At 47.6% G+C, this 25,209-nt stretch overlaps 1 protein-coding gene across 2 annotated transcripts in view; it reads left to right on the top strand.

Annotated features, from left to right (window-relative positions):
• The window catches only part of ABL1 (ABL proto-oncogene 1, non-receptor tyrosine kinase), a 65,400-nt gene that overhangs the window by 31,241 nt on the left and 8,950 nt on the right, over nucleotides 1-25,209 (top strand). The window contains exons 1-7 of one of the 2 annotated variants that reach the window (XM_042830528.1): nucleotides 4,349-4,629; nucleotides 11,483-11,656; nucleotides 12,371-12,666; nucleotides 17,596-17,868; nucleotides 21,608-21,692; nucleotides 22,056-22,233; nucleotides 24,552-24,736. In XM_042830528.1, coding sequence (XP_042686462.1) covers nucleotides 4,545-4,629; nucleotides 11,483-11,656; nucleotides 12,371-12,666; nucleotides 17,596-17,868; nucleotides 21,608-21,692; nucleotides 22,056-22,233; nucleotides 24,552-24,736 — 1,276 coding nt within the window. In that variant the 5' untranslated portion in view covers nucleotides 4,349-4,544. Of the gene's footprint in view, nucleotides 1-4,348; nucleotides 4,630-11,482; nucleotides 11,657-12,370; nucleotides 12,667-17,595; nucleotides 17,869-21,607; nucleotides 21,693-22,055; nucleotides 22,234-24,551; nucleotides 24,737-25,209 lie in introns of those variants that run through there. The other variant, XM_042830527.1, reaches the window with a different exon arrangement.

The following is a 25,209-nucleotide window of genomic DNA, read 5'->3' on the forward strand; positions in this document are numbered from 1 at the left end:
CATGTGGTCATGCTGCTAAGCTGCTGTCTTCTGCCCACCGCAGCAGCTCTCCCTGCCTGCTCCCTCTGCCACCCCGACCAGGTGATGAAAGTTGAGCAGTCACAACTGGGTGCTTTGTGTTGTCTGGTGTCCTTCAGGTAAGCCCCCGTTTTTTCAGCTCTGAGAGCTGCAAGGTGCCTTCTTCTCTTTCATTGCCTGCAGATGTTTTAAAAAGCTTTTAATGGAAGAGACCAAAAACTTTCAGAGGTTTATAAAGAGCCCCTTTGGACTTGGTTTAATCTCACAGGCTTCAAATGCCAAGGACACAGGCAGCTTTCTGGGGAGCTCACAGGTCTTCTTGCACGGTCTCCCAAAGTCAGCCACTCTGGAGGAATTCAGCAGTACCCTCTGCCTTGTTGCTACCTTAAAAAGGAGGATTCTGCCCTGCTGCTTGCAAGGAATTTCAAATAGCTGCACGTCTCTGTAATCCCACCACTTCTCAGCGAGTCCTCGGTCCTGAAGATTGCAAATAACAAACATCTGTTAAATCAAGGAGCAAAACCAACAAATGCACATGCTGTATTGCAAAACCTTTCTTGTCTCCTTGGTGCATGCAGTGTGCTCCTTGCAACCTGCTGGGTTTGTTTCTTCCCAGGTGCCAGAGGCAATGATGTCTCACTGTACGGGCAGAGAGCTCTGGGCTCTTGGTTCTCAGCTGGCTGAGTGAATAAGGAGGGAGGAGTCTTTGCATTCAGGTGTTGACCTGAATGACCTTTGTTTGATAGGATTGTGATGGAGGGCTGCTAGGGGGGTAGGAGAGGGAATACCTGCTCTAAAGAGGTCATAGTGAGAGGGTTTTGGTTTTAATGTGTTATTTTAACTAGCAGTGATATATGCTCTTGTAAATGTGCCAGCTGAGCTTTGAGAAGAGCTTTAAATGGAGGTAGAGTACTGGCCTCCATAAGCATTCCAAACAGGGACTGAAGAAGGAAAGGCAGAGATGTCAGCACAAAATGCAGGAGAACAGCAGCGGCATTCGTGCAGAGCTGGGGGGAGTCAGACCTCTGAAGGCACAAAGGTTCATGGCACAGAGCGGAAAGCAGCCTCAGCCTGTCCTTGTGTGTGCACTGCTGCTGGTAGGGCCTCAGTGATTCCTCCTGATCCCCAAAAAAGCATCAGCCAGAGATCTTTCAGCGTCCTGGTCGCTTCTCCTTATGCGTGTGAGCAAACATGGGGAGTCTCAGTGAGCTCATGCAGTCACTCCATGTGCAGCCACTGGCAGGGGCTGTTCTCACCCTCACCTGTGATGTGGCAGGTATTGCTAATAAAGCATGGGCGTCACTGCCTGTCTGCAGTGCTGCCACTGATGAGGAAGCAGCAGCTGTCTGGGTGCCTTGGAAGAAGTGATGTTGTCCCTTGGATTCCAGAGTATCTAAGGGTAGATGGAGAAGTGTAGCGGTGGGGGATCTGAGAACCCAAAGGGAAAGCAAGATCTGTCAGACAAAATGGAGCACCCTTGGGAAAACTGGCAATATTGCATTTGCTGTCAGAAAAAAGCCCAGCTTTGGTACAGCTGGGTCTGTAGCACACGCTGTGTCATTCGTATATTTCAACATAGGTTTCCTTGATCATTTCCATATACTCATAGATCTATAATCAGGTAATGGCGTTAGAATGTGTCATGTGGCTGTGGGATTTCATCAGAATAGAGTGACCCATGGGTGCTCAAAATTACAAATAACCTTTGGACTGGATAAGAATAATGCATCTTACAAATGTGAATCAGTTATTTGTTGCTCTGTGCATCCACAGACAGCAGAGTGCTTTACAGCCTACCTTCATTTCCTTTACACCTGTGGGGAAATTCTCAGCTGCAGTTACAGAAGAGCTAGATAAGGCACAGGTAATCCATAATGGTAAGGAATATTGCTCTTTTCCTGGTAGTCTTCTTTGCCCCTTTCCTTTGCCCGCTGTTTTGGGCTCCAACTCAAGTGACTTCAAGTTGAATGCACCTATGAGAAAATCCCCAGCATTTGTGCCTTCCAACTGCATCATCTTTCTGTGCTTCAGAAGAGTGTTTTAAAATGAAGGTTTGGTTTTAAACGGGTGACGAGCACTCAAGCTGTTTTTAATGGTATCACAAGAAAATTGGCTCCAGCTGTTAGTGGGGTGGGACCAGGCCAAAACTCACTTTCTGCTCATGGAGCCCAGTCCTTTCACTGCTGCTGTCATGCGTGTGGATGTGATCGCTCACTTGGAGAAAGCTGTCCTCAAATGTTGCACAGCTTTAAGAACACGATGAATAAAATAGTCTCTTAGAAGAAGCTCAGACATTAAAGCAGTTGGCTAAAGAGGCTTACGCTCATGTATGAGCATAAACAATAAGGGCTGATGGTGTGCTGGGTTGCATTAGCAAGAACGCAGCCAGCAGGTCGAAAAGAGTGATTATTTCCCTCTTTGGAGCTGGCAAAGCCACATCTGCAGGGCTGTGTTCTGTGCCCTCCTTGTACCAGGGGATGTCAAAGCAGTGCAGGTCAGGGCTGCCTGGGGACAGGTGATGCTTGGGGCTGAACTGCCTGTGTGGAAGGGAAGGGAAAAGGAAGGGAAGGTAAAGGTTAGAAAAGGGAAGGGAAAGGGAAGGCATCACGCTCTGTATGGCAAAGCAAAACTGTTCTGCCATTCTGTAGCAGAGAGACCGAGTTGAAGATTGCATTAGTCACTCCATAGTCCAAAAGTCTGCACGCTTTTCATGACAGATTTTACTCTAAGATGCATATACAACAAACATAAGAGGGATTAATAGATGTCAGCCCTAAGAGTGACAGCGTTTGTGTGACACTGCCAATGTGGCTTTTATTTGTGTATCGCCAGCTAATTTCATGGCATGCAGTAAGTGCAGAGAGCGCTTGCTCTGAAGCATTTACGGTCTGGCTTGCCATGACTCAAATGAGGAAGCACAGAGGGATGAAGGTTGTAGCAGAGAGACCACACAAGCTTGTCTGTGTGGAACAATAAAGGAAATTAATTTTAGGGTTTATCTACAGAGGAAATTATCCCAGGATAGCTCTTTGTGCTCAGCTCTCTGAGTGGAAGCATTGCTCCAATAGCGAGGTTCTTCTGCAAGTGGGTTAATTTAATTTGAAACGAGGCATTCTTCTTCTGGAATACCAACCCCAGGAGTTCACCAGGAGAGTAATCTGCCTCCATTCTGCTGATGCTGCTGTAGGAACCCTCATTGTGTTGGCTGGGTGCTGCTGCCTCCGTACTTCCAGGGGAATTTTATGGGAATTCCACGCTCCTACAGCTGGGGCTGAACTCGAGGCAGGAGGGGGATGCTCGTCATATGCAGACATTGCGTGCATGATGCTGGGTCTGCTCTTCAAATGTTGCTTCACCCTGGTTCCCTGAGCATGATGTGGGCCTCAGCACAGGATGGCCAGCTCAGCTTTTAGCTGCTCTTTTATTTCTCCCAGTTCTGCACTGTCTTTTTGTGTCAGTGCCTTCTGAAGCTAGGTGGGCAGGGAGCAAATGGGGGGGTGTCAGTTTCCTTTGAGCCTCTTTTGCTTCCATGGGATGGAAACCCTCCTCTAGGAGTAGAGAGAGGAAGAGAAGCCCTGGGGATGGCATCGTGGTCCCCGGTGTACACGCAGCCAGGTGGAGCACCAGCTGCACCTTGACTCTTCCCATGGTTGCCTGAATTCCAGGAAGCTGAGATTCTCTCATCCCTGCTTTGTCAGATGGGAATGTCTATATTATCTTTGAGAAGAAGGAGGAAAGCACTTCAAAGGCCGTGCTGGCCTTACCGTAAATACTTCTCTGCTAGAAGTGGTGTGGCTGCTTTATTTAAACAAATGCTGTTACTGCAGTTCTGCATGGGCTGAGGACTGACCACTTCTTTCTAAGCTGTTTGCCAAGCATACGCCCCGTGGATCAGAAGACTGAAGCAGTGTCATCTGCAGAGTGGTGGAAGTTGGCTGTCTCAATGGCAGGGTCCTCAGGTGCTGGAAAGCAGAAGAGCAGGAGGCAGCCAGTAACCTCGCGTGGGCCTTCCTTGGCCTTTCTGCTCCGGGGGCACCTCGTGCTCTGAGCACACAAGCTTTGGGAAGTGAATGGGGATCTTGTAGCAACAAAAAACCCCGCAGCTGTGTGCACAACCAGTCCGGTCTCCTTTATCAACAGCTACCTACCTGGAATACGTGCCGATATGGAACATCCAGATGCCGAACGTGTGTGCCTCCCCAGCCGGCAGCAGCAGGGTTAAGGAGCGAGGGCGTAGCTTTGCTGCCTGCCGTCAGGAGGCCGTCAGGAGGCCGGCGCGGAGCTGAGGCGCGGAGGCTGAAGGGGGCCCTTTGTTGGCAGCGCTCAGCACCCAGCGCCGTGCCCTCCTGCCGCAGCGGGATGGCTGCAGTCCTGTCCGGGCCGGGGCGCAGCCGGGCCCCATGGGCTCTGCGCCTCTCGGGTTTGCCCTTCTAAGTGGTGCGGGGAGCATTTCTACCGGGTAACTTTGAGCGAGAGGAGCTGAAAGGAAGAAAGGAGACCGTACAGCTGAGGCCAAACTCTAACAAATGAAAATGTTGGAGATTTGCTTGAAATTGGTGGGCTGCAAGTCGAAGAAGGGGCTCTCTTCTTCCTCCAGCTGCTACTTGGAAGGTGAGCGGGATGGGAGGCCCCTTTGGGGACACGGGGAGGCCCTTTTGGGGATGCGGGGAAGCCCTTCGGGGGTACGGGGACGCTTTCTGGGGATACGGGGAGGCTTTTTGGGGAGCTGGGAGCCCACTGCCATCCCAGGAGCCGCGGGGTTGTGTGTGCATGACTTTGGGACCAGGTGATTTTCATTAAGCGCAGCATACAAAGGGAGCCTGGCTCTACCATTTATGGTTGTGAAATGTCAAGTGATCCCATGGCCGATCCAACAAACAAAGCCGTCTCCGTGGGCCTGGGCTTTAGTTGTGCCCGGAGAAGGATCTCACTTCCCTTGGAGTGAAGGGAATAAAGTTACTCTGGGCTATGGAGGAGAATCTAGATGAAAATCAACTTGCTGAATACAGCAAAGTACTTTCCATGTGCGTTACTCGCAGGCTGTTGGTTCGTTTTGGCTGTCCCTCTCTGCTGGCATTTCCCAGGCGGCCATACAGCTGAATTTACTTGGGTGATCGCTTTGAAAAAGTGAATTTGAATCACCCCTGTGACTGTAGGAATTGAAACGTGAATTAACACTCGTGGTGGGCTGGAGCTGGGTGCCTGGGGCTGGAGGTGATGTGCAGGGGAGCCCAGCCTGGTCCCATTGGGCACAGCACCACCCGGGAGCTGCGTCCCCTCCGCCGTGGCCTTGCTCTGTGCAATGCCAGGGCTTTGGCCGGGCCCCAGGAGGCCACAGCCCGCTGTGCTGTGTTGGGCCCATGCATTCCTCGGCTTCTTTTGTGTCGCTGGATGGAACTTTGGTAAAAATAAGCTGCGTGCCAGGAGTACTTTGCTAACTCATCAAATCAGAAGGAAGAAATGCAGCCACCTGACCGCGCGCAGCCTATCGCCGGCGGCTCTTGCTCAACTCTCGAATATTCAGCGGAGAAATGTTCCTCAAATTCATAGTTCAGGAATCTGAAAAACTACAAATGGCTGCTCACGGCAGAGCGAGCCGAAGGGATCTCATAGCAGGAGGCTGTGCTCGTGGGATGCGTGCAGTGGCTCTGAATAACTTGGCGGTTGTCAAGGGGCTTTTTTCGCTCAGTTCTCTTATCTATTTCAATCCGTTTTAAAAGTTTCACAAACATGGTCATGGGCGGATGTGTGAACGGTGCTGATCGTTCCAAATGGTTGGGCGAGCTTTTAGGTGCTCCAAACCTCTGTTTGTGGCACGTTGGTGCTTTGGTGCTGTGGTCCCCTGGCCCAGCTGGAGCTGATGTTACAGGGTGTTACCCAGGCTGTTTGTCCAAGGTTTCTCTGTTGTGTGTGCTACAGCCGCTCCCCCTCCCCACTTTGCAATGCAGTTGCATAATAGGATTAGAACGCAGTTTGATTTGCTCCATGTAGGCAGTATCGAGTTAACAACACAATCAGGCCCAGTAAATACTGTGGTATTTTCACCTTCACCTTCTCTGAGACCGGGGCTGTGTATATATTTTTTTATGAAGGGATGGGAAATGAGCCTTGGAAAACTTTAAAACATACTTCTGTCAAAGCAGCTCAGCCTCTTCTCTCAGCACGGCACGGGGCAGAACTGCAGCCAGCACCCAAGGGTGTGTTAAAGCTCCACAACCGAGATCTTAATGCGCTTTCCCTGCTGCTGTGGCAGCTGTTAGGACACAGATAGAGCAGGACCCACTGTGATGCTCTGATGGTGGACTTCTTGGAAAGCAAAGCAGGAGGTGAAGGGAAAACAAAGGAGTGCTTTCTGTTATTTCTTTCTACAGCTGAAGGGGCCCCACACAGCTTTTGTATTCAGGTTGTGGTGAGGTTAAGAGCCCTGCGGAGAGGGCTGAGCAGAAGAGCAGTAGGAGCTTGTGCCAGTGCCCAGTGTGAGGGCACAAGTGAAAGCCATCTGCCTGCCGTAGGCTTTAGATAGCAGGTTCTTACAGGTGGGGCTCATTTGGGTGGAAACCACTGAAGCTTGCAGGGCAGTCTGGCAGATCCTCAGGAGGGGATAGGCTTGTGCTGAGGCTATCAGACACATCCTTGGGAGCAGTGTGACATGGCTGGGCTGTTCCTTGCATGTCTTACTGGAGCTTCTGGAAGGATTATGGAGATTATAGTGATATCACTGGAGGATTACTCTGCTCTTGTCTTTGTTGTATGGGAAGCTGCTGTAGGCATGAGAGGAAAGCTGAGTTGCTTTAGTAGACGAGGAAGCTGCAGAGAGAACTGCTTAGAGGTTGAATGGACTGTTGGTTATATGGCAAACCATTTGCAGTTGGGAGGATAGAAAGAATGTTACCTAATTCAATCTCTTCTTTTTTTTTCGTGCTTTGTAAAAAAGCAGTGTGACAGTGTGTGTGATGGCTAGCACCTGGCTCAGAGAATCAAGTTTGTAGAATTAGCAAATGAACTTCTTGAAGGTGTTGTTTTGAGATTGGGGTCTGCAGAAGAGGCTCAGAACACTGTGAGGCTGCTCCAAGTCCCAGTGTGTAGGTGCACCAACCTGTGTGTTGGCCAAGCAGTCTGAAAGGTTTCTGTCTGTGGTGGTTCGCAGAGCTTCGTGTTCTCAACCTGCAGGAAGGAGGATGCTTTGTGACATCCCCTCAGTGCTGTGGCAGGAGGAATAATTCGGTGTAGGGCTGGCACAGCTGCCCGTGGGGCTCTGGGGTCGCTGTCCCTGGAGGTGTGTCAGACCCACGGCGATGGGAACTGAGGGATGTGTCAGTGGGCACGTGGGTTGGGCCTGGGGTGGTGATGGGGCTTTTCCAACCTCAGTGGCTCTGTGTGCCATGGCAGAGTGTGGGCAGACCGCCCTGCATGCTGTGTGTTGGCATTTGGCTGAACTGAGACCTCGGAGATTGTTTTAACGTGATCAAAAATACGTTTGAACTGGTTGTGTGATTACTGAGCTTCCGTGCTCGTGTTTTAAGCTGGCCGTTTTTTGCTCTCAGTTTTATCCCCCCCTAGTAAATATTGTTGTTAAATGTGAGATATCTGAACTTCTGTCATCTGCTTCCTCCTTTTTGCCTGTGCCAAACTGAATAATTCCACCCTCACTTCACACCAAGAAAGGGTAAAGAGTAGAAGGGACGAGGCACAGCAAGTACTGCTGCCAATCTGATCTGGAAAGCAGAACGTGTCCATGTCCCAAATAGGGGCTGGAATAGTCTCGCTGCCTTTTTGGGCTTGCTCTACCACTGAAAAGCAGAAACCTTGTTTAAAACCTGTCAGCATCCTCTCTGAAGCTGAAAACTGGTGTAGAGGCACTACTCAAGCCCTTTGTTTTCAAACCGAAGCATTTTCTGCCCTGCCAGCTGTCAGATTGCCCATATATCTTTTTTTTTTTTTTCTTCAGTGTGTTTTGTTACAGTCAGAGCAGAGGAGCTCGGGGAGGAGAAGCCCATAGCCATGGCCTCCCGGGGAAGAGCCTTCTGTTTGTGTCCTCCTTATGTTTTCTGCTCCTCACCTCTTGGCCTCACATCTGCCATCTCTCAGTAGAGTTTTTGCTTTTAAATAAGTGTTCTGGCTCTGTAGTGGCCTGCTAGCTGTGTGCTTGCTGCAGTGGTTCTTGCCTGTCCCATCCTTATTAAAAAAACCTGGCTGGTGATGCTTGTTACTGTTTCCCATGGATTGTGGTGAGAAAAGTATTACGATTTCATACAACTAGAGCTGTCTTCAGACCTAAAACTGATCATCGCAGACTCATGTTCATCTGCCTTTCTCAGTCCCGAGCTGCTAAAGAAGATGGGGCACTACAGCTCCAAACCTCTGTAGTTCTTGTTCAGTGCTGCCCCTCCCCAGGGCTCTGAAATGGGCAAACCTCACCACTTCTGCTGTGTAAAGAAACCAAACCAAAAGCTTCATTTCTGAAGTTTTCAGAAATACGGAGGTGTCATTTATGATTCAGTTGGATCTAGCCACTCTTTCCCCTTCTTCTCTTAGATATTTTGATCTAAGATTAGGCAGCAGTTTAGTAGCAGACTTAAAAATAAACTCTTGAATTTCTGCTAGATCCACTGTTCCTCTCTGTGCATCCACAGCTGTGATCATCTCTCTGGTGGAAGATGGTATTTACTGTGTTGCTAAAGGGTTACAAATGGAAAATACCCAATGAATGAGCTGTAGTGGAACCTGCAGGCTCATAGAAGAGTGAACTCTCCAAAAAGAAATTAGCAATGGGTGGAAGATAATGGAATGATCTTTCAGTGGGAGTGGGAGAAGCCATGCCATTGAGGGTACTTAGCATTTCTTAAGGCAAAGCACTGCGTTTGACTGTGGGCCCTCTTTGTGTGTGGGCAATGAAGCAGGAACCAGATGCTGTCTGTGGATGCTGGTCCTTTCTCCTGGAAGATAATATTGTTCCATCAGGGATAGGGAATCTGTCAGTGACCAGTAAGGAAATCAGTGGGACAGAGAGGCTGGGAGCTTTGGGAGTGCATTAAATCTGCAGTGATTCTGCCCCATATCCTAATTTCTTTTAGGGGAAAAGGAAGGAAGGAGGAAGGTGAGGAGAGGAAAAGCTTTAGACAGCATGTGCTTCGACTCCAAAGAGATTACTGAGTGTATTCTGTTCTCCCTTGCTTTGGAAACCTTGTGGAAAAAATGCGAGCACAGTTTGTAAGAGCACAGGATGTTTGTTTTGCAGGGAGACAGGAGGTCTCCTCCTTCCCCCCAGGACTGCCCTGCAGTCAGCTGTGGCGGAGCTGCTTGTCATGCTGTGCTCCTGCCTCTTTTCCAACCCTTCACTTACATTTTTAAGGGAATTTGCTTGTGTTGGTCAGGACCAGCACTGTTCACATCACAGAACTTCTTACACAGTCCCTAGCAGTGATTCATGGCTTCGCATAAACAGTAATTAGCAGGGGATAGCTATGCTTATGAAATCTTTTGGTGTACAAACATAAATATCTCCTGGTGCAGACTTAATTCAGGGGGGAAAAAAAAAAAAAAAAGGCATCCATATGGCTGATGCCTCAAAATCAAAGCTCTTGCTCTCTCATTTCCTAGTCTACTATTGGAGAGTTGTGTTTAGCTGTTGCGAGTGCGGAGCTGAATTACACTGCTGCCCTGGGACTCCTCCCAGGCATCCAGGTGCCACCTGAGCACGGTGCGATGGAATCAAGCTGTGGTTTTGCAGAGATGCAGCAGCAAGCTTTGTGGCTGCCTGGAGGAATCTCAGCTGGATGATAACCAAAGAGCTCACCAATGGAGCTGGACTTGCCTCCTGCCGCATCACCGAGTGAGGGCACTGCCCTGTGGCACAGCAGCTGGGCTGACTCAACACAGACATCTGGTCTGTTGAGGGGCTCAGTGGAGCTGTGAAGCTGTAGATAAGACCAGTGTAGGTGGTGAAGAAGCTATAGTGTGTTGGAAAAGACTCTCGTCATAAAATCACAGAACTGTTTGAGTCGGAAGGGACCCCTAAAGGCCATCGTGTCCCACTCCCCTCAATGGACGGGGACAGCACGGCTCCATAGGTGCTCAGAGCCATCCCCTGACCTCGGGTGCCTGCGGGGCTGGGGCACCACCAGCTCTCTGAGCAGCGATGTGAATGAGCTGCACTGTCTGCTGCTCTGAAGCGTGCTCACGTCTGGGCAGATTTACCAGGGGTGTCGCAAAGAGAGGTGAATGCTGCCGACAGCTGGCTGTATGGGGAACCCAGACAGACCTGTCCTCTCCAGTTCTTTTGCATCTTAGATTTGTGTCCTGAATCTGCTAATAGCCTCCTCTAGGGGCCCAGACCTTTAGCAGCGCGTGTTGTCACAGTCCGTCAAGCTTCTCCCCCCTCATCCCTCTCCGGGCCGCGCATGGGCCTGGCTGTGCTGGAGGGGAGCCCGCCTTGGATTTCCGGCCTTCCTGTTGAATCAGACCCCACGGGGCAGGCGTTTTCCTTCCTTGCCGAGGTTACGGTCAGCCCACAAGGCGCAGGGCCTGCTGTGTGCTGTGTTGGGCAGCATTGCTGCTCACAGCCGCCTGCCAGCTACGTTTGTGTGGTAAAGTGCTGATAGCTTCGTTTTCTGAAAGGGGATCTCCTGCCTCTGACAGCCCCATCCCCAAAGCATGGATGTGCGTTGTGCGGTCACCCCTGGGCTGACACATCAGCACAATGTGCAGCCAACCTCCTGGTGACATCCCAGCAGCCTTCCCCAGGCTTTGGAGGGAAGGACTGGCAGGAAGCAGCTGAACCGAATTCTCCAACCTACTTGGATATGCCTGATATTGACTGATTATTACACACCTAATGTGCCTCACTGTGCACGTTTGAAGCTCAGTTTTTGGGAATCGGTTTCTTCTCAAGGCCTGTAAGATTCCTAGCATACACTCTCACTGTGTGCTTCTCTTGAGAGCGGCAGGTGGCAGAGAGGTAACAGAAATGGCCCAGCTTTTACTTAAACAAGAGGAGAGATGATTAAAAATAGTATAGACTACAAAAATACATATCTAACTCTGTGTACACCACATCTTATAAATCTCATCCTGCCTGACTTTCAGTGTTTCAAGTTCCGGTGATTTCATTTATAGGGTAATTAAGGGATTTACCTTTTAGAGGTGTCTGCTTATTTCAAGTCTAACCATTGCAGCACTTAGGTAAGACTGAAGGATTTATGGAGAGCCAGCAGCTGACGTGAGCAGCACTGCCTGCAGGCAGAGGGTTTCCTTCTGCTTCATGGCCAGAGCAGGCAGCTCATGTGATGGGAAGGGGCTCCGCAGCCACAGCACTGTGTGCATGTGCAGGAGATCTGCTGTCAGTGATGGTCCATATGTGAGGAACACGGATGTTGAGAAAATTAGAAAAATTGTAGCACGAGGGCTAAGCAGATGGCTTTTATCAGCAAGAATGAACCTGCTTTTCTCCCCTTTCTTCCTGCAGAAGCCCTCCAGAGGCCAGTCGTGTCAGATTTTGAGCCCCAGGGGCTGAGTGAAGCCGCTCGCTGGAACTCCAAGGAGAACCTCCTGTCCTGCCCCAGTGAAAATGACCCCCACCTCTTTGTTGCACTGTATGATTTTGTGGCGAGTGGGGACAACACTCTCAGCATAACTAAAGGTAAGAGAATTGTGCAGGATGGGATCAGGAATCAGCGAGAAGCACAGAAAGGAAAGCCACAGTGGAACAGCCGAGTTATATGCTACACACTGTGGAATTTTTTTACTGTGGGAATTCTTCTTAAACAAATATTTCTTGAAGTCAACCTTCTAAAAGGTTAAAACTATTTGAGGTTTTTGCATTGGACAAGATTGTGTCAGAAGGAGGTCTCCACTAAGAACTAAGAATTTGAGCTGAGAAATTGAAGTAGGCTGACTTCAGATGCAGGTCTTTGTCATTTTTATTGTTCTCCAGCATGCAGTCCTGCTATGAAAAATGACTGTGCAGATGCAGTGTTTTCTTACTTGATCCTCTCATTCCTTATGTGCACTTCAAGTCTGCTTGCTTGCTAATCAGAACAGATTTTTGCCATTTATCCATTCCTGGTCTAGCCCCATCGAGCCAACGCAGCTCAAATAAAATTTGTTGGAATCTTTTTTTTTTTAAGCTCAGACAGCATCAGAACTGCTGCAGAACTGCATGAAAATTTCACAGACCCTTGGAGCATGCATGTCATTTTATTTGGCTTCAGTGGTCCACTTAAACTTAAAGAGACACACATGGTCCCTGCTCAGTCAGATACCCATTCTAACGATCTGTAAGCCAGAAATAATCCATCTTTTTACTCTGCTCCTAGATTTGCTGTGTCTAAATGTGTTCTCTGGTTGTGCTTAGGTGAAAAGCTTCGTGTCCTGGGTTACAATCATAATGGCGAATGGTGTGAGGCCCAAACGAAGAATGGACAAGGCTGGGTACCCAGCAACTACATCACCCCAGTGAACAGTTTGGAGAAACACTCCTGGTACCACGGACCGGTGTCACGTAATGCTGCTGAGTACCTCCTGAGCAGCGGCATCAATGGCAGCTTTCTCGTGCGAGAGAGTGAGAGCAGCCCAGGACAGAGATCAATTTCACTGCGCTACGAGGGAAGGGTGTACCACTACAGAATAAACACTGCGTCCGATGGGAAGGTAGGCTGCAGGCTGCCAGTGCTGCCAGAGGAAACCTTGCTGGAGTGCTTTGTGCACTAGTGCTCAAGGTCGAGGAGTAATAATTGAAACGTGCAATTGTGAGCCCCGATCACAGTGTTCAGCATCCGCAGTTATAATGAACTGTGAGCTTCTGACCGGGCTGTGATGAAACACGCTTATTCCTTTAGCCAGCTGCTGAGATATAACACAGCTCAGTAGCAAACTGCCATCCCAAAGCTACATCAGAGCTGAATGCAGTAGATACCATCAATAAGATGCTATCTGGCAATGGATTTTCATTACAGATGTTCAAAAGAACCTCTAGGAGTGCCAAATCAGAGAAGTCTGTGCCTGTTGCTCATAGCCCTGTAAGTTTAGGAACAGAATACCTTTTGAACTATTCAGCCTCATTTTAAACTATTTTAATTTCTCCACAGTATTTCCATGTGACCACTGAAAATGGGTAGGCACCTTCTAATTTGTATGGACCCCTTTTCCAGTGTCATCTTCTTTCTTTTCTATCTTTATGAGATTCTATCTCATCCAACTGTGCTGCGTTTCAATGGATGCTGCAGAGAAATGTTAACATAAGAATGAGGTTTTCCACAGATTTTTGTTGGAATTTCATGGAAACATTTTGGCTGGCATTAGGTTTCAGCAATTCTTGTTTTTAATGAATCTATTGTGAGCGTTATCTCTTCAGATCCTCTGCAGAAGTTGCAGCATGGGTCTGGAGCATGGCTGCTGAGGCTCTTGCCAGCACCTGGTAATTGACAGTTATTGAAAGTGGTATATATCCAAGTTACAGTGCTTTGGTTCTTCCTTTTTCCTCCTTTGTAGACGCTCTGTGGTCGAAATCAGCACTGTGAGTTGCAGATGTGCTGCACGCTCAGGGCTGTGCGTGGTGACCTGCAGTATCCTTCCTCCTGCTGTCCCTGTAGCTGATTTCCCTTTGACTCACGTTGATGCTGGCAGATGAGCAGTGTGCACATGTGAACATTCTGAAGCCCGGCCTCCCTCAGTCAGTGTAAATAAGCCTGTGTCCCTCATGCCATGGCACGTTCTTCATTTTAACTGCAGGAGGTTTCGGCATATGAAGGCTTTCATCCCAGCAGAGCCGTTTCTATCCCCCCAAAGCAATAATTTGTTCAGCTCTGTATTGCTCAGGTCAACTGTTCATTTCCCACAAAGTTGCTTGAATTGGTGTTTTTTGATAAAATGTGCAGGTCAGCACAATGCACTAAAACAGACCTGCAGCCGGTGGTGGTTGGAAATGCAAAACAGAGAAGCAGCAGTGAGCGAGTGCTGGGCTTTGGGAGGAGGTGGCCGTGTGCCGAGGGAAGGGAATTACGGAGTGCCACGCTGCAATTAGCAGCCTGGCATGTTAAGTCTCATTTGTTTCCATTTGTGTTAACAAACTGGGCAGCAGCGCGCTGTCTCTGTGGCCCACCTCCAGCCTGCCGCTCTTCCTTTCACCTGCCAGAGTTTAGTGAGGGTGAGGAGTACAGGCAGCCAATATCTCTGCTTTCCCCTCGTGAAATGGAGGCTGCTGGATCTCAGAGCTGCTGCTGTCATGCTCCATTACCCGTGTTGCAGCACTGTGTGGCTCTGCAGAAGGAAAGCTGCTACCTCCAGCTCCCTGGGCACCTGGGGCTGCCACGGCCTGCTGTATCGTTAGTCAGCCTGTCTGAGGAGCTTAGCGTCAGCAAGTGCTGCAGGAAGGGTGAATGGCTTTGGTGGATTGTGTCCTGCAACTGTGAGAGCAAAGAGCTTTGACAGAAGTGTGCACAACAACTGCTTGGCGTGGGGTGTGCCATGCATCGCAGAGCCCTGTGCTGTCTTTTTGCTGTAAGAAAGAGGAAGAGGGAAAGATGGGAGATGTGTACTTCTTAGCTTTAGCACCAGTTTAGCACTGAGATTCAGCATCAGTTCCTCAGGGAGCCTTTTTTTTTTCTTTCCCATTTTAATGGGACATATTCTTCCGGACCACCTCTTAATGTTTTGTGTTTATTTTTTTATTATTTAAATAAGACACTCAAAATGACCTTTTTGATTTGGCTGGCATGGTGCAGCTAGTCATTTGGTAAACCACTTCCGTGGAGCAGAGCACTTGGTTTTCCTGACTTGGTAGTAGAAGATTTCTATTGAGTAACCAGACTGAGCAAACAGCATTGCCCAGCCACTGTGTGAAATCCTGCTGCCCTCAGTATTAGGGGCACAGGACGTGTTTTGCTTCTCTTGGAGCTTCCTTCACTGTGGAACCTTCCTTAGCTCATGGCTTAACTCATGCAGGTCAGCTCCTTTACTGTGAATCTCAATCAGTTTTTTGGTGTAGGCTTTTCAGGTTGTTGGCTGATGGCAGGGTGGGAATCCCTTTGGGTTAAGGATGTGGTTCACATGGATCAGCACCCCTACCTCCAGTCAGGGAGCCAGGGGGAGAAAAACTGCCTCCAAAATGAGCATGTGTGGTGGGTGGATGTTTTTTTTTTGTTCATTTTTCATTTATGTTTGTGTGGCATGAAGTGCTGTCCCATGGCCTGGACATGGTGATCCTGAGTTCTGCTCCCCAACCTGTAACAGGTTTGCTGTGAAACCTTTGGCCATCTATTTAACTTCCTTCTCATAGGATCGTATAATCTGTCACAAAAATAGAAATATTTCTCATTTCTGTGAGATCCTGAGATTGTGAGATGCAGGCATACATACATAACACACATAAAAGCAAGGACAGCTTCCTTCTCCATGGTTCCTTAATATTCCAGGTGATCCAAGAGTTCAGCACAATTTGGCACATCTATCCTCACTTTTATACACATTTTACACATTTTAGTCCTCGGTGTAACACGGGAACAGCTTGTTCCACTGCTCACCCTGCAAGTTCTTCCCAAACTGACATTGATTTACATTCTGATTGTGCTGGCAAACACTCGGTGGTCTGAAGAACTGTTTGCTTCTTGCCATGCAGCTGTAAGAGTCTCTCTTAAGTTGGCACCCTTCTGTTCTCAGAACATCTGTTTTTAAGGTGATTTCAGCCCGGCCATGATAGGTGTTGAGGTTTGATCCAGTTACTTTACCAAAAAAATATTTGACTCAGTTTGGTTAGAAACTGAGCTCTGGCTCCCCAGCAGAGCGCCTCTGTTTTCCAGAGCTTCCATAGGAGCTTTGCCATCAGCAAATGTAGCAAAAGGAGAATAAATAGGTTATCATCAGAGTAGTTAATGGTTCAGGTTCGAGCAGGTAATTGTTTTGTTCAAGTGATTTACAGGCACGTTGGCCACTGTGCATCATCTCCCACTCCCTGGAGCCTGGATGCCGTTGCCACTGTAATGGGGGTTGTGATTCCTCTGCAGCAGGAAGGTTGGCTTCTCAGTGTCACTGCCTTTGTTGGATAATGCTCATGTTCCAGAAAACTTACAGATGGCATTGCTCTGTTGCAAAGGGCAAAGCTTGAAAGCCAGCAGTCACCCTACAGCTTGTAGCAGTCACTGACCAATCTGTGGGTCGTGCTCTCCTGTATTTTGTCTTCTTGGGGTGATGCCGTGTGTCTGAGCTGAGCATTTTACCATTGCAGTTCTTTTTATAATGTCCATGGCATGTGTGATTTAGCAACTGCTGCCAATGCTGTCACCATCCATCCTTAAGACTTTGCCTGATTTTCACAAACTGAAGCAGGGAGTTGGGGAAGCAGGGTGCTGAGAGGCCTCTTCTGTCACTCTGGCTGCCCTAGGTGATGCAGCTGCTGTTTTCACTCACCTTTTCATTTTCTGTATTTATTCGTAGTGCTCATGTAACCTTCAGAACATTTGTTCTTCTCCAGTGCCTCTTATTCTCGTTTTTATAGTAAATAGAAGCTTGCAAAGGAGCATCTATACAGAATCTGCCAGTCTCCAGTTCAAAGACTCCTCAAGGTTGACCTTTTTTCTTCCTTCCCTGCAAACATTTTTTCCCTCTCTGCAAATGCATCTCCATTTTCTGTTAGACATGTTCACTTATTGCTGGAACTTCACAGATGTGTTTTCTTTCTCCATCCAAGCATTCTGTCTGGGTGGAGGAAGTAGTGCTTGGCCGCAGGTCTGGGATTTGGGAATGATTGGCATCCCTGTCAGCTTCCCTGCCTTGCAAAATGAGACAGATGGATGCTGCACATGCACAGACTGCACTGTTTAGTACATATCCAGTGAGTCAGAAGGTTTCTCCCTCTCCATCAAGTGCTACCAGCACCACTTTGTTCTTACTGTGTTTGTGGCTTTTGTCACCTCCTGTAGCAGAAGATTGATCTTGAGTGTGAAATTGGAAGTACTAAATTGTAGCAGGGAATCACTTGTCCATTGCCTACCATAAGCTTTTAGGCTCAAAATGGAGCTTCTCTTTAGATGTTAAAAGGTAACAAACATGGGTTACCAATGTGTCTCGACAGATCCCCACTCAGTAATAGTTTTATTTCTGTTACTGATCTGTGCCCATGACAAGGATGCAGCAGGCCAGCTATCTTACTTATGCCAACTGCAGGGAAGCTACCAGTTTGTTATTGAAACTTCATACAATAGGAAGGTAAAATGTCATAATTGAAATAATAATAATGTGATCAAGACGCAGAGGTAGGAAATCCCTGCTGTTGAGAAGCATCCCACAACCCTCACTGACCAGACCAGAAAACCATTTCAAGCAACAGCATGCCAGTGCAGTGCTATTTGCAGTCATTCCTCCCATGCTATTTCAGCAAAGCGTGCCTGTTTCTTTAGAATCTGTGCACTTCCCATGCAGATGTTGATCTTTTTCAGCTCCAGGCTTCTGCAGAGCTCGTGGTGCTGCAGCTCAAGCAGACGTGATGCGGGGCTTCTCTGTCGTGACTTCACAACGTGGTTTCTGCATGTGGATGCTCCAGTGTGAGTGACGTGACTGAGCTTTCTGTTCTCCTTGCTCCCTTAGCTGTACGTCTCTTCAGAGAGCCGCTTCAACACCTTGGCAGAGTTGGTCCATCATCATTCAACGGTAGCAGATGGGCTCATCACCACTTTGCACTACCCGGCGCCCAAGCGCAACAAGCCCACTATTTACGGGGTGTCTCCAAACTATGACAAGTGGGAGATAGAGAGAACTGACATCACTATGAAGCACAAGCTGGGCGGCGGGCAGTATGGAGAGGTGTATGAAGGAGTCTGGAAGAAGTACAGCCTCACAGTGGCTGTGAAGACCCTAAAGGTAGGACCCTGAGCAGTCCTGTTTGTCTCCTTTTCAGCAGGAAGTGAGTTCAAGCTGGCTGACTTCCTCCAGCCCCACGTGACAATTTGGGGTTGGTGATGGCTGTGCCTTTCTGTACTTTGGCCTAGAATAATAAATAACTTGATGAGTTCATGATTCTCTGTGTAAACTGAGCAAGGGAGGGTGTTAACAGAGCAGCTTTTGCTTTAGAACAGATGAAATCTTAGAGAGGTACTGCTGTGGCATCCCTTGCGTTCAAGAGGGGGCAAAGGTGTGCTGATCATAGGTGAACATGCTAACACAAGTCGATGTGTTAAGGAAGGTTGGGGACTGTGACTCAGCCAACATAAAATTCAAAGCCTGTATTTCAGGGAAACTCTTAATGCTTTGATTGTCTGTCTCATGTGGCTTCTTTCCCAAAAGACAAGCTCCTTGTACCCAGTAGTCTTAGGCAATTGTTCACAGCTGTTTATTATCAGAAGATATAAGAGGAGGAAAAAGTGCATCCAAGCTAAAGTGTATTAAAATTCGTAAGAGGGCTTAATGAGGGACTGGATAATCAGTTCTGCTTCTGGCTCTGCTCCCTTATTCCTGAGTCTTGGTCTCCTTGCCTCTTGAAATGCAAATAATGCTCTGAGTTCAGAAGGTCATTGCTTAATTCATTTATGTTTATAAATGTGTCTTGAGATCTTCTGGCACCATCCACACACATTGCATTTGATTGCTTAATAGAAGTTTTATGCTAACTTGACACCATGTTTTCTATCCTCGCATGGTCGTGTGGGTTGGTCTTGCAGAAACAAACAGAAGAGGGCTTTTTGTTTGTTTCTTTTTGGGTTTTGATGGGTGTTTTTTTTTTGCAGTGGAACTTTAGAAGTGCAGAGAGCTGTATAGATGTATAGTGTCAGGGGGAGAAAACTGCCTGGATTCGGGGAAAATATTTCTTCCTTGCTGTCTGAACAGCGGCAACCTCAGTATTTCTGGGTTGCTATGGCCGCAGAAAGCATTTCCATTTTGGCCTTTTGTGTATGGTGCAGATTCCCGTTCGGGCTCCCCAGTGGAGAAGAGCAGAAGCAGCAGCTTCCACAGGCAGCGGGTGACACCTAGCGTTAGGGCCACCGCACGGGGACTGCGGGGCTGCTCGGAGCGCTGTGCGGCGGGACCGGGCTGCGAGCAGGGGGAGCAAAGAGTCCACGCCATACATGAGAGAGACAGATTGCTTCTCGGAACGTTCAGTTTGCTGCAGCGTCTTCTTTCTGCTTCCTGGCTCTGATGTGAGGATCCCCGATGCCTCCTGTCCCTCGTCTGTACCGGAGTATCACTGCTGCATTCCTGTACCATGTCTCTAAAACCCATCAAGAAAGGCAAACGACGCGTAGTGCCATCGAATCTCTGTTTGTGCGTTGGAGAAACCTCAGTACAGACCATGACTGTTTCGAATACATCAAATAAATATTTAATGAAACATGACTGAAAGTGGTTCATAATGTAATATGGAACAGTGTGTGCCACTGGGGAATGCAGGAAGAACCAAGAAGAGAGTTAAGAAACACTTCAGTCTGCAATTATGCACACTAAAACCATCCTTAAAAGCAAATTTATACTCCACCTTCTTTAAATCCATCAGTCTAGTGCTTGACAGGTGGGGCTACAGCTGCCTTCAAAGTTTTGGGCGATACTTAAAAATGGCATTTATATTCCAGTTCTACATGGGAAAACAAGCCCTCGGCAGCTTCAAGTGACTCGCTTCATTTTCTGCCAGAGAATGTTTTTCACAGCTTCACACGGTTCTCCTTGTTCCTTCCCTGTCTACTCCAGAAGAAGGATGGAGGGGAGGGAGGGTTGAAGGCACCGAAGATCCACGCAGTTCATGTTGTGGAGCAGTGCTCAGCAGCACCCATTTGTCGTTCAGTTTTCTGTGTGTTACAGCTAGCACAGAGCCTGGATCACACGAGAAGACAAATGCAGCACAGGCTGTTTTTTCAGCCTCATGCAACTGGCAAATGCTAGGCAGCGTGTTGGGGTGTAGATGGTTCCCACAGGAATATTTAATGGGAAACCCAGCGACCTGCATCAGACACAGCAGGATTTCACAGGGTCTGTGGCCATGACACGACGTGCTCTGTGTTTGCTTTTTTGCTCCTGAGCCTGTTGAAAGTGGCAGGAGGGCTGCAGGGACTGCACTGGAGCATCGTGCCCTGTCTCAGTGCCTGTGCTCATTCTGCAGCCTGCTGTGCTTGTGCCCCAAACTCGGTTCCCTAGAGGGCTGTTCAGTGGTTGAGCTGCTGGGAGCTGCCCAGCTTTATTTAATGTTTTCTTACCCCAGCAGATGGGGCAGCATGGAGCTGTTCCTTAGTGAGCTTTGTGCAAGTGCAGGTTTGAGGCATTGCCCTGTTTTTCTGGGAAAATACCGTATTGCTGGAACTGTTTTATTTATTCTGTGGTTTTGTACAGCAGAAGATGGAAGCTGGTAAAATTCTGCCATCAGATTTTCAGGGAAATCACTGTTACTGTAATTCTCTGCATGCATCCTTCCTATTAATTTGGTCAGTGAGAGGCAGTAGATTTAAAACCACGGAGCAGCAATGCAGAGGAACAGCCTTGTGCAGCCTGCATAGCATACATAAGATAAGTGCGTGTTTAGGGTCGTTTTGCAACCTGGATTATTAACCCTGTTTCCTTTGCTAAAGAAAATGGTTTACAGTTCTGTTCCCCAGGACCTTTGGGCGATTCGTTTTGACAGAGCGTGTTCAGAAAAACACAGCTGCCAATCAAGCTAATTGGCAACGAATAGTGAATGATGGATTGAAGCTGTTTGAAAGAGGCTCTCATCGCTAACTGCAGAGCAGAGTGCTGGCTGGATCTTACAGCAGCAGCCCACTGTTATCATTCTCACCAGCAGCAGTAAATCCTTTCCAATCCTTCCTTAAAACACTTCGTCCATGTAGGCTGTCAACATTAATCCACCGATGAAAAAAAAAAATATGGATTTAGAAAGAAACATTGCTTTAGGAATGGATCTGTATTTTTGCACCACTTTGAAATGACCTTCGGGCCGTGGGGGTATATTTGCTTCAGAATATGTATCTTCTGAGCAAGATCGGATCTTCCTCAGCTTTCTGTTGTGCCAAGCAACTTCATGGTGCTCAACAAATAGGCAGTGACACATCTGCCCAGACCCATTGCGTCATGGGTCAGGCTCTAAATGCCAGGGATGAAATCTGTGAAACCTCGGGCTCTCAATTCCCCTGCTGTTGGCCGTGCTTCTCTTTGCAGTGGGGTTTTCTTGCTCAGACCCACTGAAACTGGGGGCTTACATCTCAGCAGTGGCTCAGACCTTAGCTTGGGTGTAGGCTTTCTTTTGATTCTGTTCCTGTTTCATTTCTTTCCGTGCTGTTGATTCTGTGTGGGTTTTTTTTCTTGTTAGGAACAAGCGCGCTGAGCTTTTTCCTTTTCAACTCCTGAGTCGTCCTGTGAGAGGCCCTTCACAAAAGGGATATGGATTTTCTTGCCCAAAAAAGCTCCCTTACAATAAGAGTGATAAAAACGTGTTTTTACAAAAATCCTACAAAAAAAGCCCCAGCAAAACAAAAAATGTTCCTTGCTCCCTGGCATTGTGATGTGGCTACAGGGAAAAACTACCTTGAAAGAACTGGGGCTGATGCTGTCACTTTGCAGTTCTTTTTGTGTCCTCCTCTGTGCACGCTGTCCTTGCCAAAGCTTTGCTATTGTTCTGCAGGAGGATACCATGGAGGTGGAAGAGTTCTTGAAAGAAGCTGCAGTAATGAAGGAGATCAAGCATCCGAACTTGGTGCAATTATTAGGTAAGTGATAAATACCAAGCAGGGGGATTTGAACTAAACCCTTGTGCAGTGATATGGATGTTAAGGAGCAGATAAGCTGCTTACCATACCAAGGCTTTAAATACAGGCTCTTATTGTCTGGCAAAATTCACGATTTGTACCGGTAATGCATGATTTTTAATGATCTCGTCTCCCTAACGTTTTAAGTTGCCAGAGCCTGAAGCAGGAAATTAAAATCCTCTGTTAACCACTTCCAAGCAAAACTCATTCTCTGTGCAGTCCCCCTGTTTGCAGCCATTAGAGATATACGTTGCCTGAGATGACAGACTTGAAGGGTCACTGATACTCTCAGGTACTGATAGTGAACTTTGTCTTGGTCCTTAGGGGTGTGCACACGGGAACCTCCTTTCTACATCATCACAGAGTTCATGACTTATGGGAATCTGTTGGATTATCTGCGTGAGTGCAACCGGCAGGAGGTCAATGCAGTGGTGCTGCTCTACATGGCAACCCAGATCTCTTCAGCCATGGAGTACCTGGAGAAGAAAAACTTCATCCACAGGTACGAATGGCACTGAGTGCTCCTGAATCCGATCTGAATCGGAATCTACATCTCCTGATGTATTTTAAGATTGTCACAGCCTTCCCTTCAGCTGCATCCCGTGTCCTATGTTGAACACCCTGTCTATCTGCTATGTTCTGGTGCAGTGTGTTGACCTGTCTATAGGATGCTCTTCTACCTGTCTACAGGATGTCTTCTGATTGCTTTTCTCCATTTTTTTTTCTATTTTGAAGCAGACATAGGTTAAAGACATACCAGTGCTTTTTCAGTTTGAACAAACGCCTTAGACATAAATGCTTCCTCAAGTAACAGGCTCTTAGTGGCTCACATAAGCCTCTTCTCCTTCCTTGATTTCAACAGCCATTAAAGGCTGCTGCAGACAGGTGACACTGCTGGGTGTGTGCAGGTGCTCACAGCAAAGCCACCCTCTTAGTGCCACCTCACCCTGTGTCCATTCTTGTTTATTTCACTTCTTTCCTCCTCTGTAGAGATTATTGTCCACCATTGTCCAAATTATTTGACTTTAATAATGTCTTTGCAGTCTTGAAGTCCCAAAGACTCTGACCTTTAAGTGTGCTGCAATTATAGCTGGAGCTTTGCATTCTTTGTCTGTAGGAGCGACCTCCTAGCAATATAATGACACATCCTGTGTGAGAGATGAGAGCTGCTGAGTTCAATACAAGATGTTCTCTGTGCCACAGTGTGACCTTTCCTGCCCAATTAGCTAGAATGTGGAATTAGCACATGTTTTTTATAGAGGCAAATATGAAGATCGCGTGTAAAGTTTTCGGTGTTCCTCAGACATGTGTTGCTTTTGCTGCCTGAAGGAGCTGTTTAAATGCTTCTATCAGTCAATGAAGCAAACGGTGATGCTGCAATTAAAATTTCCACCCTTTGAATTGCTCTGTTGAAAGTATTCCTTCCCTTCAGCCTGTGGGAAGTGAGCTTTAAAATCTGCTTTGTGTGAGTCCCGTTTGTCTGCTCTCCCATTCATTTCAATTCATCTTATTTCTGATGACCCATTTATCTAAAATAAATAGTAGCATTTTTCCTTATCAGCCACCCCCATACCCACCTACCCAATTATTTTAAGAGTGTTGTCACAATTCACATCCGTGAATTCAAATGCTGGGCTGTGACCTCATTTAATGAATCAGGAAGGGGGAGGAATTTGATTATGAAGAGGAGCTTTTATTTAGACATACATTGTAGTAATCGGGATTGATAAGAAGATACATTCAAAAACATTGTGAAAATATAATGGCCTTCTAGTAAGATGTACTTTTTTCTCCCCCTAATTTATTCCCATTGAGCAGAACAAGCAAAAGAAACAGCAGAGTCTGCCTCGTATCTAGACAACATCTCACCTTTTCTGGTAGAATCAATTTTTAGTTCAATGTAACATAATCTGAAAAAGTGTTTTTAATGAAACCTGGTATTAGGAGAAATGTATTTCTGTGCTTTACGTTTCTATGCATTGCTGAGGATGCTGGCAGCATGTTTGAGCAGGGAGGTGGCAAATGCAACGTGTGCATCTCTCACCTGCCAGGGTGAAAAAACATGGAGGAAAGGCTCAATCTGCTTATAATCCAGCCTTCTGGAAACATAAGTACTGATAGCAGAGGCCAGGGTAGTTTGAAAAGGGCAGAACTACTCTTGTTTGAAGATTAGGGCTGAAAGAGTAAGAAGAAACTGCTGTCCTGCAGCTGCCCACACAGGCTTTGTCCTGCCTCCTCGCTAGGCAGCTGGGTTGCTGCTTTTGTGGGTGCTGTCACTGAGTCCTTATGGTCACCCGTGGCTTTTTGGGGAGGGTATGGTACAAAACATTGTGCTGTGAGATACGTGGCACTTGGGAGGGAGTTAAACCTGGCACTGAACGGGGACTGGGAGAGGAGTTGTGGAGGGTGAGTGGTGGTGTTTGGGTCATGGAAGCGCTGGGGAGGTGGGCAAGAAGGGGAGGCGCTGCGACGTCTTTAATTCAGCGCTCCTCCTCAGCTATTGATAACTTGAGCACTGACATTTCTTTACATTATTTTTATCCTGAGGGTGGCAGCTTTTATTGAAAGTGAGGGGGTTCTTGGAGCTTTCGTTCTGCATTAAAAAAAAAAAGTTGGGCTGACAGTCTTACAAAGCCGGAATGGAAAATAACTTTCCCTCTTCCATGTGTGCGCAGAGCTGCATAATTTCTGTGTAATCCCCTGATCAAAATCATCACATGCAGGCCCGGGTTTTTTGGGAGCTGCCTCTTGCTGTTTCCTCGCTCTTGCTACAAGTGACAGGATAGACTTCTCATTGCCTGTTTTTGTTCTTGTTTTTAGGGACCTCGCTGCCAGAAATTGCCTCGTAGGGGAGAACCACTTGGTGAAGGTGGCAGACTTTGGCCTGAGCAGGCTGATGACAGGTGACACGTACACTGCCCACGCTGGGGCCAAATTCCCAATCAAGTGGACAGCACCGGAGAGCCTGGCCTACAACAAGTTCTCCATTAAATCTGATGTCTGGGGTAAGAATTTGCATGAGCAAATTAATTCAGGTGATAGTCTTGTGCAGCCTTCCTGTCCTGTTTTGGGCTGTGAACTGAGGATGCTGCGAAACATCTCAGGAGAGAGCACGCTCCCCTCTCTGAGCTGCGTTGTTGTATCAGAGCGCAGGAATTAATCTCTGCCAAGTCGGTCTTGGTGTGGAGAACTGAGGATGCAGGCCTGGCTTTGCATGTTGGAGTCATTGACAAGTATGAAAACAAAGGACACCGTGGTGTTTATAGAATTGTATGAAATGGGGCTGCAGGGCAGCTGTGCTGCTGACTTGATGGAGCTCTGGCACAGAGCTGTGAAGCAATATATTGCTTTATCGCCAGGAACTTTCAAACTACTTTAAGGAGAAAAGTGAGGATCTGGTTCATTTTATGTTAAAAAATTATGTGTGTATCTGTCTGTCTGGTGATAGCTCCGAGCTCGTCTTTCTGCATTTTAAAAG

This window comes from Centrocercus urophasianus, unplaced genomic scaffold (genome assembly GCF_019232065.1).
Source record: "Centrocercus urophasianus isolate 14NV4802_14NV808 unplaced genomic scaffold, USGS_Curo_1.0 seq_34, whole genome shotgun sequence".
Classification (NCBI taxonomy): domain Eukaryota; kingdom Metazoa; phylum Chordata; class Aves; order Galliformes; family Phasianidae; genus Centrocercus; species Centrocercus urophasianus.